Below are 14147 nucleotides of genomic sequence, written 5' to 3' on the forward strand. Positions count from 1 at the left end.
CAAATGTTCCAGGGTGGGGCAGAGATTTGGGTGCAGAGAACACTGTAGGGACTGGTGGGGCCCACGGTGCTCAGTGTCTGTGCCATGTCCCAAGGACCCATGGCTCCCGGCGCGGCAGCTGTGGCCACGTGGAAGCCCGAGCCCCATGTGGTCAGCACTGCTGATGTTTCAGGAGAGGGAAACCCACATTTTGATGTGAAAACTTCCCATTACTAATATTAGTGACACATTAAAGATTTTTTAAAAGCATCATGTGGGCCAAGACTAATGCTTCTGTTGGCAGATGCTACGGCCACGACCACTGGGTGACTTTGGTGACTTTCACTGCATGTGAAGGGGAGCCACAGAGGGCTGTGAGCAGAGAAGCAGTCACATTCCAGGCTGGGAATCACCAAGCCCCTCTGCAGCTGTGTCCCACCCCGCCCCTCCTCCCCCGCTGATGTCTGTTTCCCCGGCAAGGGGAGGTGGAAGGCCAGCTCCTGTCCTGGATGAGGCTCTCAGATGCAGCTCTGCCAGGAGATAGGGGCTGTAATGAGGCCCCTGCTCAAGGCTATCTCACCGGAGGTGCCAGGGAGTCTAGGGGAGCCAGGACGGGGTCTGCTCTGTGTCTGGGAGTGGCAGGTCCCCTGGAGGTGACTCTAAGGGATGTTGTCAGCGAGGGCCTGCCTCCTCCTTCCTCAGGGTCAAAGGGCAGCACTTTCGGCCTTTTCCCAGGCCAACTTCCTGTTTAAGAGAGAAAACAGAAAGACCCCTGGCGGGAAATGCTGCCTTCTCTAAAGTCTGGCTGCTGGGGAAAGAGCCACCTACGGGAATTCCCCACGGCTGGCTCCTTTGCCCTGGGAGCCTGGGAGAGGGGACCTGGGGCCTTTGCCATAGCAGCGAGGCTTACCCCATTAGCATCGTCAGGAAGGCTTAGCAACAAGAACACGCTCAGGGCTCCTTACTGGCTCCCAGCTGGGCTCCTGCGCATAGTCTGTCCCCTTCTCTCAGCCCCAGGGCCCTTGGTGTCCCTGTACTGTGGCCTCAGGGGATCTTCATGACTCAGCCACACCCAGAGAACAGCACTTAGTACTTCCAGCAGGGAGGCCCTGTACCAACTGTATTTAATTTTTTTTTTTTTAAGAGCAGAATATGTTTACTGAGGGAAAGAAAGCTTCTGCCTGAGACAGAAGGGGGCCTGAGTGGGTTGCCCTGCGTTTTTTCTTTTTTAAAGAGCAATTAACTGCGCTTCAGCACCAGGCTGAAGCCCCAGCTCTCTTAGCACACTCCTGCACATGGGGAACTCACTACCTTCTGCTCACTACAGCGCCTGCCTGAGAAAGCCTTCTGCAGGAAGCAGGCCCTGGTGTCAGAGTGCATCTTAAGTGCCTCATTAGGGCAGACGCCCTGAATGTTACTTTGACGTGGAAAAATTAAAAAGTGTGTGCTGTTTTTTTTTGTGCGTGTGGTGTACTAGGGATTGAACCCATGTGGGCGGCCCCGCCCTTCCCACTGGAGGTGCTGGGGATGTGGGGAGTTTATGGCTCCTGGAGAACGTGGCCTGGACTTTGGGATAGTCCTCACGCATGCTAGGCACTTGGCCACTGAGTGATATTACCAGTTCTTTTGAAAATTTTGAGACAGGATTTTGCTAGGTCACCCAGGTTGGACTTGGAGTTGTGATTCTCTTGCCTCAGCCTCCAGAGTAACTGGGATTACAAGTGTGCACCACCATGGTTGGGCTGCATGTTTCTTTTCTTTTCTTTTTTGTTTTTGTCTTTTTTGAGACAGGGTCTTGCTATGCAGTTGAGACTAGCCTTGAACTCAACAAGCAATCCTCCCGCCTCAGTCTCCCAAGTGCTAGGATTATAGGAGTATGCAACCATGCCTGGCTGGGTTGGCTGTTTCTAATAACCATTTCCATCCATTTGATATAAATCTGATTATAGGTACATTAGAAATTAACAAAAATAAACGTTCCTAGAGTTCCATTACCCAAGCAAGGCTGAGGAAAGGTCTCATTCCCAGCCGCCACATCTGCCTCTGGGCGAGCGCCCCATCTCCCGAGCCCACCAGGCTATCGCTCCTGACCAGGACCTCCAGGTACTCTTGACATTCGCTCACCTTCACTGAGCTCTGGATGAACAGCTCTAACTTTTCTGACTCCTCTGTAAGACACCTTAATCAACAGCTGGATAAACTGAGACTCAGAGAGGTCAAGCAATTTCCTTGAGGCTACACAGCCAGTAAGGGGCAGAGCAGAGGTTTGAATCCTCAGGGGCTAGAACTCAAGTCTCATCTTCTCCAGATTAGATGGGTACCATACCTCTCCCTGCCCCTCACAGCTGGATACCAGAGCTGGACACCAGATGCCCCAGCAGTTCAGATGCTCATTCATGTATTCCTCTTCTCATTCATTCATTCATTCACTCATTCATTCAGGTCCAGTGATGCTGATGCTGACCCCCTCCTTTCCCCTCCACATCTATGCTCTCCGGACTCTGCTTAAGAACTTGAACTCCATTTATTACAAAAGCCTGGCTTCATCACATTGTATTATGAACAGGTCCTGCCAGATCACTAAGGCGTGGCAAGGGGCCCTGGGTTGGGGCCCTGTAAGCTCCCCCTGCCCCCCAAACCTGGCCCACTCTGCACGAAGTCTGCAGGGGTGGCATCCCCTGGACTGGGCCTTGAGCAGTCCTTTGTTTATAAAACCAAAAGGGTCCAAGGAGCCCTGGGCACATACATATATAAAACAGGGTTCCCTTCCACAGGAGCACTGGGGTGGAACGGGGCCCCCCATGCCCTCTTGGGAGAGAAGAAAGTGGACCCACAGCGAGCACAGCTGGCTCCATCAGTCTGGGGGCTGGGAGCTTCAGGCCGTCTTGTGCGCCCTGGGAGGCCCTAGGCCACCTGGATTTGCAGGTCCTCATCCTCGTCCAGGTCGCTGGCTCCATCTCCAGCCTCCTCGGTGCCAAAGCGGGCAGTGCGGATCTTCCCGAAGAGGGGGGCATTCTGCTGCTGCCTGCGGAGCCTATGGGGCAGGGGTGACAGGAGGTAGGAGCAGGGTCTGGCCCTGCCACCCGCTGCTAACACGGCTGCAGCTCTGCTGAGAGCAGCTACACTCTCCTTAGTGCTCGCTGGCTGCCAGGTATTCTTCACTACTTCTGCTTCTGTGAGGCAGGCACTACTGTCATACCCACCTACAGACAAGGACACTGAGGCCCAAAGAAATTGAGTGACTTTCCTAAAGCCCTGTTCCAAGGGCAGATGGAGCAGGGGATGGCGCTGGGGGGTAGTCTGAGAGCCTACCTTCCCCGTGTTGGTGAGAAAGTGCTTGGCCCTCGTTCCCTGTATTAAAATTCCTAAAGCCCAAACACAGGAAGCAAACTCAGACTCCCAGCAAGCGGAGCTGGTGGAGACTGTGCCCATCCCCCAGCCCCAGCCAAGCGGCTGCCCCTGCTGCATCTTACTGGAAGGCATGAATTATTAACATGGCAGGGAGAGGCGCACGCCTCCATTACTGTGGTGATTTAGTGAGCTGTCCCGAACGATCAGTAAAGCACAAAAAGTTGAAAACTACACGGAGGTGGAGGTCTGGGCGACCCCGCCCTTCCCACTGGAGGTGCTGGGGATGTGGGGAGTTTATGGCTCCTGAAGAACGTGGCCTGGACTTTTGGATAGTCCTAGACATAGTGGCCTCCGGTGGGGCATGTGCTGCTGCTGAACGGAGATCCATGACTGGGCCCTTGTACACTTTACGACCATCAGCTTAGGCAGGTGAGGAACCTGAGGCGCAGCCGACTACACCACAGGTCCAGCTCCTGAGCCTGTACTCCTACCCATGACACGGCAGCACACAGCAGGACTTAGTAAACGCTCAGCAAATACAGGTGCCAAAGGCCAGGGGATCCAGCTGTGTGGCTGTGGAGGACCTTTCCTCTTGGGCCCTGGATTCCTTATCTGCCTGTGTGCTAGGGAAAAGATCTCACCCTTTCCTTTGCTCACAGGAGTGTGCTGCTTGAAGCAGTTATCCAACCCAACCTAAGCCCCTCCCCAGAGGCGGCAACAGTGGCAGCAGCAGCAACAGTGACAGCAGCTATACCAGCTGACGATTACTCAGCATTTATGGCAGGTTTTTTGTTTTCATTTTATGTGGTACCGGGAATTGAACTTAGGGCTCTTGCATTGAACTATATCCTTAGGGGCATCCTCCTTTCCTCCCTCCTTCCCTCTCCCTCCTTTCTTTCTTTTTTTCTTTTTCTTTCTTTTTTTCTCCTTCCTTCCCTCCCTCCCTTCCTCCCTCCCTTTCTCCTTCCCTTTCTCCTTCCCTCCGTCCCTTCCTTGTTTCCTTCTTCTCTATTGTTAAATATGGAACCCAAGTTTCTGTTCATGCTAGACAAATGCTGTACCATTGAACAACAGCTCAGCACCCCCAGCTATTTTTCTGTTTTATTTTGAGACAGGGTTTCACTAAGTTACTAAGTTGCCCGGGCTGGGCTTAAACTTGACAATCTTCCTGCCTCAAAGAGTGCTGGGAATACAGGTTGTACACCACCAGGCCCAGCCTTTCAGCTACTTTTATAAACACGAATCAGCTCATTTAATTCTCACAATGACCAAGAAGTGAGGATTTATTATCATCCCCATCTTACAGATAGGGAATTGACCCAGAGATCTTTACTGTCCCAAGACCACCCAGGCAGTCTGGCTGCAGAAGTAAGGAAGGCAGGTGAGGGGTTGGTCAGACCTGGGTGCTAGGAAGTCAGTCAGTGCTGGGGCCTGATACCCAGGGCTTCTCAGCTGTGCACTGGGGGCTCAGACCTGAAATTCTCCGACATCTCCTGGCTCGAGGAGAAGTGCAGAGGAAAGGCATGATCCGCACAGGGCGGGAGTGTATGGGGTGAGTCAACCAGAGACCCTCAGGTTCTGCCTGATGGGGCCTCTGCCATTCTCTGTCTTCCAGATTCCTGTGTCCTGGGTCACCAAAGGCCTACCGTCCTGGTAACTGCTTGTTCTTTTTTATTTTTTGCAGTGCTAGAGATTGAACCCAGGGCCTTCACACTGAGCCACATCCCTAGGCTTTTTATTTTGAGACAAGATCTTGTTAAATCATTAAGTTGACCAGACTGGGGCTAGTTCTTCCTGCCAACAACTCCCAGAGTGCTGCTTCACATCTTAGGCCTGACCTCCTTGGCCGCCCCCCAGCCTGCTAGAGGAGACAATTCCAGGTTCCCCAGCTGGTCTGGCTTCCTACACCCACCTTCCTGGTTTCCTGGCTCTGGCCCTGGCCCTTCCTGCCTAGAGGGAACAGGATTCTGGCCCCAGGATCTCTTCCTTCTCTGTCTTCCCCTCTGGCCCTCTTAGGGGCTCCATCTCCAACAGAAGGCCCTCGGACAGCACCTGGGCTATGGATGCCCCCACTCCCCTGCAGATGTCCCCATGGCCCACCTGGACTGCAAGTGTTCCAGCTGCACCTGCAGGTTCTCACTCTGTTCCGTCTGCTCGTCCAGCGACCTCTGCAGCTTCCGCGCCTGGTTGTGGGCCTCATCCAGCTAGGACCAGGAGCACTTGGGTCACCAGGGCACGGGCAGCTGGGGCCCAGCTACTCCTGCTCCACTCTGAGACTGTGCCCCTCAAGGGCTTCTGCTCCTGCAATCTAGTCCAAGCTACCCCGTCCAAGCAGCATCCTTTCTGCTCTTCCTCTCTGTCCCTGTGGTGTCCTCTCCAAATCTACCCAGCCCCCAACGCCCTAAATCACTGATCCACCTGCCCACTCACCTACCACCTATTCCCACCAGGCTGTCTGCCCGTGGAGGCACTCACCCGCCCTCACCACGCATCACCCAATCAGCACCCACTCGTCTGCCTGTCCACATGCCCTTCCATGCTCCCGACCCTGTCCTCCCTTCTCCGTATTCATTCTTCCACACACTCCTGCAGTCTGCTGTGTCCATCTGTCCACAGTCTACACATCCAGCCCTCCATCTGTCCGTGCACCCATCATCCACCCATCTCTCCCTCCAGTCAGCAGACATCTGCCGTTACACCTCATTCATCCATCTTCCTTCCCTCCCTTCTCTCCCCTCCATCTGCCCACCTAGTCCTGCATCCATCTGTTCACTCATCCATGGAGTCCCCCTTCTGTCCTCCATTCAACCGTCTCCACAGCCTCCCGTTCATCCATTCAGCTGCTCACTCTTTCACCATGGCCACCTTTCCCCTCCTCTTACCCCCACACCTATTCTAGCACCCACCTGCCACCTACCAGCTCCCTTTTACCCTGGGTGCCTCCTGGGAGTCCCGCCTTGCCGGGCACCGTGGTCCTAACATGGAGCATGGGTGGCCCTGCAAGCTGTTCCCTTGGCCCAGCGGGGACACTTGCCTCATCCTCGGCCTGGGCCAGCTCCTTCTTGAGCTCCTCCACCCGCAGCCGCAGCTTCTTCACCTCAGCCTCGTGCTGCTCCACCCGCCTGTTAGCGTGGGCCAGCTCAGCCACCTTCTCCTGGAACTGTTTCTTCAGCTTGCCATGCACATGCTTCAGGTCTGCCAGCTCCTGTCGGGGACAGATTGGGAGGGCTCAGTGCCACCTGGGCATCACACCAGGGAGTCCCACAGGTCAGGCAGTGCTGAGGGCGCCGGGTGTCTCTTTTCTTTTCCCTGGGATTGTCCCCTGGTGTCCAAAACACCAGCATGAAGGTTTGGGGAGCAACAGGTGGCACTTATTGGGATGAGAAGGTGCAGGGGACAACAGAGAAGGCTGCGAGGTGGCGCCACTTGGGATACGTGGCTGTGAGATGTGAGGAGGGGCTGGAGCGGGACCGCGTTTGTGTGGGGGAGAAGGTCTGAGGTCTTCGGTAACGAATCCATGGCATCTGAAGTGCTGAGTGTGGGAACAAACTAAGCTGAGGAGCAGTGTGGGAGGAAAGAGATCAGAGGTCACAGTGGCTGGGAAGAGAGCAGCAGCCAGCAGAGGAAATGCCCAGCCCGAGCTCCGGGATCTGTCAGTTCTGCCATGTGTGAAGTGGGGATGACGCTGTCTGAATGTCTCGAGTCCAGCCTTCGTTTCACCTCCACCAAGCCCTGCCTGGTCCAGGGCTCCACCAGCCCTTGGTGCCTCCGGGCAGCAGCGGCCTCCCCACTGGCCTGCGCTGTCATCGCTGCCTGCCCGGCTGGCTTGGCTCCGGCCCCCTGCTCACCCCCACAGCCACGCTGGCCTTCTGTTCCTCTGAAGCGTCACGTCCTCTCAGCATAGCACATCCACTCACATGACTCCCCATCCCTCTCCTTTCCCATATGAGGCCACCTGCAATTAACGGCAAATGTCCCTTCTTCCAGGAAGCCCTTCTAGGACCATGGATACAGGCCAAGCCCTCAGTCGTTCCTCTTCCGTGACAAGCATGAAGCCATCGATGTGATGGTGATAAGCACATGGGAGAGAGCCATCTCTGGGTGCCGCAAGCCATCAGCTCCATTATGAGAGGAGGGAGAGGCTGTAGCTGTCTGTTCACTGCTCAATGTGCAGTTACTGTAATTATCACTGGGCTTAACCTCACAGTAGGTACTCAATAAATGCAGCTATAGTTTGAACATCTCTTATCCAACAGGCCTGCGACTATAAGTGTTTTGGATTTTGGAATATCTGCATCTTTTTTTTTTTTTTAAATTATTATTTTTTTTTTTTCCGGTACTGGGAATTGAACTCACGACCTCGCGCTTGCCAGGCAGGCGTTATGCCACTGAGCTAAATCCTCAGCCCTGGAATATCTGTATCTACATAATAAAGTATTTGGGGGATGGGACTCAAGCATAGACATGAAACTCAGTTATGAGTCGTGGACACCTTGGACACAGAGGCTGAAGATAACTTGATACAATAGTGCGCACGGATTTCCCCTGGGGCCCATTATGTGTCAGGTGTGGAAGTTCCATGCTGGTGCTCACAAACTTCTAGAATCTGGAGCCTTTCAGATGTCAGAGTTTGGGTTAGGGAGTCTCAACCTGTTATTTACCAGCAGGCCTGACACACAGGCGGTGCCCTGCTGGGGCTGGGTGGGGAGGCCCTGGCCACTGTATTCCCCGCCCACCTTGTTCTTCTCGAAGAGGGCAGCCTGGCTGGCCCGCAGGTCGCAGTCCAGGGCGCTGGTTGTCTGCCGCCGCCGCCGGGCCAGGGCCTCCTCCAGGTCCCCGACCTGTGCCCGCAGCTTCTTGTTCTCCCGCTCCAGGCCCAGTTTCTCCGTCTCCAGCCGCTCTCGGCGGCCCCACTCGGCCGCATTCTCAGCCTGCAGCCGCTCCATCTGCAACAAGGCAGGATGGAGTAAGACTCCCGGGGAAGCGGGGCTGAGGGCCACGCTGCCCCCCCACCTCCTGGAGCCATTTTTGGCTCCAGGAAGTAGATCCAGCTGCAGCTGCTATAATTAAGCAGGGCTTCTTTCACGGTGTGCAGGATGTGGGGGTGCTTCTGGTCCCTGTGTGGGAAAGGGGCCGCCCCTTGCAGATGGCACCCTCAGAGCAGAGATCTGGCTCCTGCCCTCCTCCCAACGACCAGCTGATGGCCCCCACCCCAGCCCCTGGGTCCAGCCGGCCACCTCACCTCGCCCCTCAGCTCAGCCATCTTCCTGTCCATGCTGGACCGTGCACCCAGCTCATCCTCTAGGTCTTCAGACATGCGGCCCAGCTCATCCTGGTGTGCCTCCTTTAGGATGCTAAGCTGCGAGGACATCGCCCGGCCTGGTTACATGAGGACCACCAGATACACCCTGGAACCAGCCCTGGGAGGCGGGGAGGGCACTAGTGCAGGGGGTGGGGCACCTGGGGTCTCAAGCAGACCCTACTCTGACCGTCCTGCTGCCTCTGATGTCTCTCATCTCCCACCCCTTAACATCTAGATCACCACCTTGTCCCTGCAGTGAAACAGCAACTCATAGTGAGGTTTTGGTTTTTTTCTGGTACTGGGAATTGAACTCACAACCTTCCACCTGCCAGGCAGCCACTGTGCCACTGAGCTAAATCCCCAACCCTCATAGTGAGCTTTTAAAAAATATAAATTCAATCTCTTATCTCCCCTAAGACCAAAAGCCCCGTTGATGGCTCCCAGGTGTCTTGAAATAAAACCCATCCCCTGTGGTCTCACAAAGCCCCACACAATCAGATTCATGTCTACTTTTCCTCATCCTCACTCTCCATCTCTTTCCCCTTAGTTCACTGTGCTCCAGGCTGTGTGGACTCCTTTCTATTCTGCAAACACACCAAATTCCTGCTCTCCACAGGGCCTTTGCACATGTGGTTCTCTCTGCTTGGGACACCCTCAGGTACTTTGCAGGACTGAGTCATCTTACCCTCAGGCCTTTCCTGTGCTCATCCCACTGCCCACCAGAATGCAAGCTGGGAGGTGGACGATGTGTCTGTCTGCATCCTTGTGTCCTGCACGGCCTTGACCTAGGAGCCCTCAATGCACACCACTGATCTAAGGACTGGTCTGCAAGCAGGTGCACTGGAGCTGCTCAAGGTGCTTTCCAAGTAGCACAGTCCCCTACTGCACAAGCAGCAAAGCCCAGCGAGCTGTTGCTCTCCACAGACATATGGGTGAGTCTTCAAAACAGAATGTGGAGGGAAAGATGCCAGATCCAAGAGAGAGGCATGTTGGTGTTTCATTCACTTTTCTTCAAATAATTGTACCTCAGTTTGACAAGATTAAAGAGCTGGGTTTCAGGACCCCATGCCCCAAGATGATGGGTGCTTCAGGGAGGTTCTGGTGGAGGAGCAGACCCCGGTCTCTTCCAGGGCTGGGATTCAGGCTCTCAGGGCCCTGGTCCTCTCACCTGGACACCCAGCCAATCCAGCCGGGCTTTCCCTGGGTGGCTACGCCCCCTGGTGGCCATGTAGGCTGGCAGGGAGAGAGAAGTGGCAGCCAGCCTGTGAGCCCATGATCCTGGGGTAGACTCCCCTCTCTGGGGCCTGTTTCCTTATCTGTGAGATTAAGATGTGAAGACCCTGCTCTCTTGACAGCCACAAGGCTTCAACGACATCTGGCACAAAGCAGGTGCCCAAGGCATGTCACACTCAGACTCCTTCTCCATCCTGGTCACAAGGCCCTGTGAGATCCAGCCCCGAAGCAGTCTGACCTCTCACTCATTACAGCCACAGTGCCCTTCTCTGTGTCAGGCACATATGAAGTTGGTCCTGCCTCAGGACCTTTGCATTTGCTGTGAACACTGCTCCTGTACCTTCTCAAAGACGGCTTCTTCTCATCCCTTTAGGTCTTGCCTCAAATGTCACCTCCTTAGAGAGGCCTTCTGGGGCCCACCACCCCAACTCTCTCAGTCTGCTTGACTTCTCTGTGGTCATGGGCTTTCCTCCCTGGTCACTGTCATTTGCCCACTCCCATCCCCTACAAAGTTAGCTCCTGAAGGCAGGGCTCCAGCTCACCCCTGCACACGGAACCACCACCGAATGGGTGAATTCCATTCTCTCGGGTCCCCACTGCTGAAATGCAAGTATGCTCCTGCTGCCTCCAGGAAGTCCCCATCTCCAGACTCACTTGCTTGAGCATCTCCTGCTTGGTCTTGCTCAGCTCCTCGTACTTGATCTTCCACTGGCTGAGCTCCCCCTCCAGCTTCTCAATGTTCCTGCTCAGCGCCAGTTTGTCCCTGAAGAGAGGAGAGGACAAGGAGGGACGGGCAAATACTTTTATTTCAGTGTATCAGCTTGATATTTTGTCTCAAACACCAGAAATTCATTCTCTCACAGTTCTGAAGGGTATGAGTCCTAGATCAGGTGCTGGCAGGGATGGGCTCATCTCCGGCCGTGAGAAAGAACCTGTTCCACGTCCCATCTCCCCCAGCCTCACCAGCCTCTGGCAGTGGTTTGCTGCCCATCTTTGGCACTCCTTGGCCAAGGAAGCATCACCCTGACCTTCACCTTCACAAGGGCATCGTGGTTGTTTATTTCTTGACTTGCTGGGGAATTAAACCCAGGGCCTTGTGCACCCTAGGAAGCCCTCTACTGCTGCACATGGCTCCAGTCCCTATGTTGGATTTTTAAAAATAAAACCATGTGTGTAGTTAGATTAGACTATGTAGCTCCTGCACAGCAAAGCTGCAACTACTCATTAGCACCAGGCTTTGCCCTCTGAACCGCCCTGACCAAAGTCACGAATGACCTCCACGTCCTCAGTCCAGTGGTCAGTGCTCAGTCCTCTTTTCATTTGACCAGCTGAAAATGGTTTCATGTGCACCATGGAACCATTTCCCTAGGTTTCCCCTTCCCTGGAACTGGCTCCCTTCTCCGGTCTCCTCTGCTGCTTCCCCTGCCTCTAGCCAACCGCTAAACCCAGCTGACAGCAGGGTTCCATCCTCCGACCTCACTGGCTCCCGGCTTCCCATATCACCTGTTGGCTGACAATGCCTGTGTTTTACCTGCAGCCAGACCTGTCTCTTGATGTCCACACTCAGACTCATTTATGCCCCACCTGCTTCCTTGCCAAGCCAATCCCAACACTTCCAACCCAATTCTCCAGCTTCCCTGCCCGCTTCCCTGCTTTCACTTCTGCCTTCTGCCAGACACAAGTTCCAAGATGGCAGAGGGCTCATCTATTTATGAGCTTGTCCCTGAGCTGAGCACAGTGCCTGGCCAAGAGCAGATGCCCAAGATGTATTAGTAGAGAAAAAAACAAAACAAAACAAAACAAAAAAACCCAAACAAAACCCTTGCTTTGCAGGTGGTAGCACAGGTCTGTAATTCCAGCACTGGGAGGCTAAGGCAGCAGGACTGCAAGTTTGAGCCCAGCCTGAGCCATTTAGAGACTCAGTGAGACCCTGTCTCCAACTAACAAAGAAAAGGTGGGGGATGTAGTTCATTGGTTCAGTACCCAGTACTGGGGGGAAAAAAAATCCAAAAACCAAAAAGCTTGCATGGCGTAGCATATAGGCCTTGGTGGGTCTTGTGTTCGGTGACACTGATTTTCATTCTGGGGTTCTGAGGGTGCCCCAGCCCCCTGCCTGCCCTCTGAGACTCACTCTCTCTCCTTAAGCAGCACCTTCTGGGATTCATCCAGTCGCAGCCGCAGGGCAGTCAACTTGGAGGCGTCTTCCTCGGTGGCAGCTGTGTCCTCCCAGGGGAGCCGGTTGCGCTCCTGGCGGCCTGAGCTGCCCCTCGGGGCTCCAGCCCCTACGCTGCGCACCTCCCAGCAGCCCTCCAGCTCTTCTGGTCTGCTCTTCAGCAGGGTCTCCACCAGCTCCAGCTCCTACAGGGATCAAGGGGGAGGCTGTACCAGTCTGTCATGCTGTCATCCTAGTGACCTTCCTTATGGATCCTTGCAGGCCCTGGGTTGGAATCAGCTTGCTGGTGACTTTTGGCAAATCCCACTGTGCCTCTGGACCCTTGCCTCCTCTTCTGCCGTCTGCCTCTTCATCTCTGGGCCTCCTCCCTTACCTCCTGAAACTGCAGAGTCAGTTAGCAAGATTTCCTATATTCTGAAAAATTCCCCAGGAGAGGTGGTGAGCTCCCTGTCACTGCGAGTATGCAAATACATACTGAAGCACAGATTCCTACCATGGCTGAGGACTAGATTCCCTCAAAAGGAATTCTAGCTCTATGATCCTGTTTTTCAGGGGCAAACACTGAGGCACGAGGAGAATGAACAATCCTGGAGCAGTGACCTCCTCCTCTGCCTCCTGTATCTCAGATTGTCCAGCGAGGGCCACCCTGGATGCCACCTGGCTCAAAGTCCCTTTTCAAAAATGGGGACACAAGGAACACAGGGATTTGTATGGGCCACAGAGCACAGAAATAGCTGGGCTGGAGAGCAAACTCAGATGCTGACCCCGGGCTCTTCCTACTGTGATGACGTAAGGAGAGGAGGCCCGCAGAAGGAGTAGGGAACACCCCCTCCAACCACCTGGGAATTGGAGCTTCAGCCCCTAGGAGATAGCAGTGGCAGGGAAGGGGCTGGGCTGGAGGCCAGGGGCAGCCAGGAGTCCCAGCTGGAGGAGGTGAGCTTGGACCCTGCCCCAGGTGGCCTTCTGGTGACAGGCCTGCTGGCTCAAGGGGACTGCCCTCTGCAGTCACCCTAAATCTTGATGGTTACCATGGGCTCTGGAGGCCGTCGGCCTGGGCTCAAACTCCCAGGCTCCTGTCACCAGCTCGCACCTGGCTCAGACTCACCTTGTGCCTCGAGTGTTCAAGAAGCACGTTCCTCAGGGTGTGTCTGTGGGAGTTAAGGAGCCAATGCACCAGCAAAGCTGAGTGGTGGGGCATCCACTAGTTTGGTTCTCTGCCTCCGGGGTCTTGCAGTTCCCTGCCCTGGAATGCCTTCGGGTACCTTCCACAACTAATTCCCACTCACCCAGTCTCTACTTAAATGTGACCTTTTCCAGGACACTGGCCGTTCAGCCAAAGCTTCGGTCGGCACCTCCTCTGTGCTCCTAGTGACCGCCCCCCACCCACCCATTCAAATTGAACAAATGAATTAGACTGAGCTGCGGCTTCTAATCCTGGCTTCCAGACAAGAAGTTGGACCCTTTCTCCTGCCCAAAGTGGACGATTCATTGATTCTGCTGACTTCTCAGGTGTGGGAGTACTGGGACCACCAGGACCTGAGATTCTCCATCCTGGGGGTCTCTGGAAGGGAGGCAATCTGCGTCGCCGTGGTGGGGGCTGGGTCTAACCTGGAGGTGGCAACCTTCCAGATGGCATGGCCCATTGCTAGCTTTCCTTGGAGCCCCGGAATCTGACTTCACCTTGTGCCTGGCTGGCGCGGCGGCCACCCTCCTCCCCAAATCCACAGCCCGGCCCTGCACGCACCTGGCTGTCCTGCGGCCTCTCGGACCCAACGTCCCGCACAGGCTCCTGCTCCCGCTCGGCATCCGGCTCTGGGCCGTCGTGAGTCTTATCCGCAGCGCTCCGGGCGCCCCGCAGCCGCGCCAGTTCTCGACCCCGAGCCTCGCACTCACCCTGCGCCTCCTGGCGCTCGCGCCGCGCGCCCGCCAGCTCCTTGGTGAGCGCGTCCAGGCGCTGGCGCAGCTGGCGAACCTCCTCGCGTGCGCGATTGCGCTCGGCGCGCACTTTGCTCCACTTCTCGCGCCAGTTGGCCGTGCAGTCGGACCACCAGCGCATCGTCTTCTCCATCTGCGCAGCCCGCGCGCGCGCCTCCTCCAGCTCCCGCAGCC

The 14147-nt window shown here is 55.4% G+C and overlaps 1 protein-coding gene across 1 annotated transcript; it reads right to left on the reverse strand.

Moving 5' to 3' along the window:
• Nucleotides 1-2484: 2484 nt before the first annotated feature.
• Nucleotides 2485-14147, reverse strand: Ccdc102a (coiled-coil domain containing 102A; the record flags this gene model as incomplete). Its single annotated transcript, XM_013516254.1, is given in 8 exon segments — nt 2485-3013; nt 5431-5534; nt 6365-6535; nt 8067-8276; nt 8573-8689; nt 10520-10628; nt 11997-12223; nt 13783-14147. Coding segments are annotated over 8 exon segments (1433 nt in total), but the record flags the coding sequence as incomplete, so codon positions are not given.

Source organism: Chinchilla lanigera, unplaced genomic scaffold (genome assembly GCF_000276665.1).
Source record: "Chinchilla lanigera isolate Chin_1 unplaced genomic scaffold, ChiLan1.0 scaffold00032, whole genome shotgun sequence".
NCBI classification, from domain to species: domain Eukaryota; kingdom Metazoa; phylum Chordata; class Mammalia; order Rodentia; family Chinchillidae; genus Chinchilla; species Chinchilla lanigera.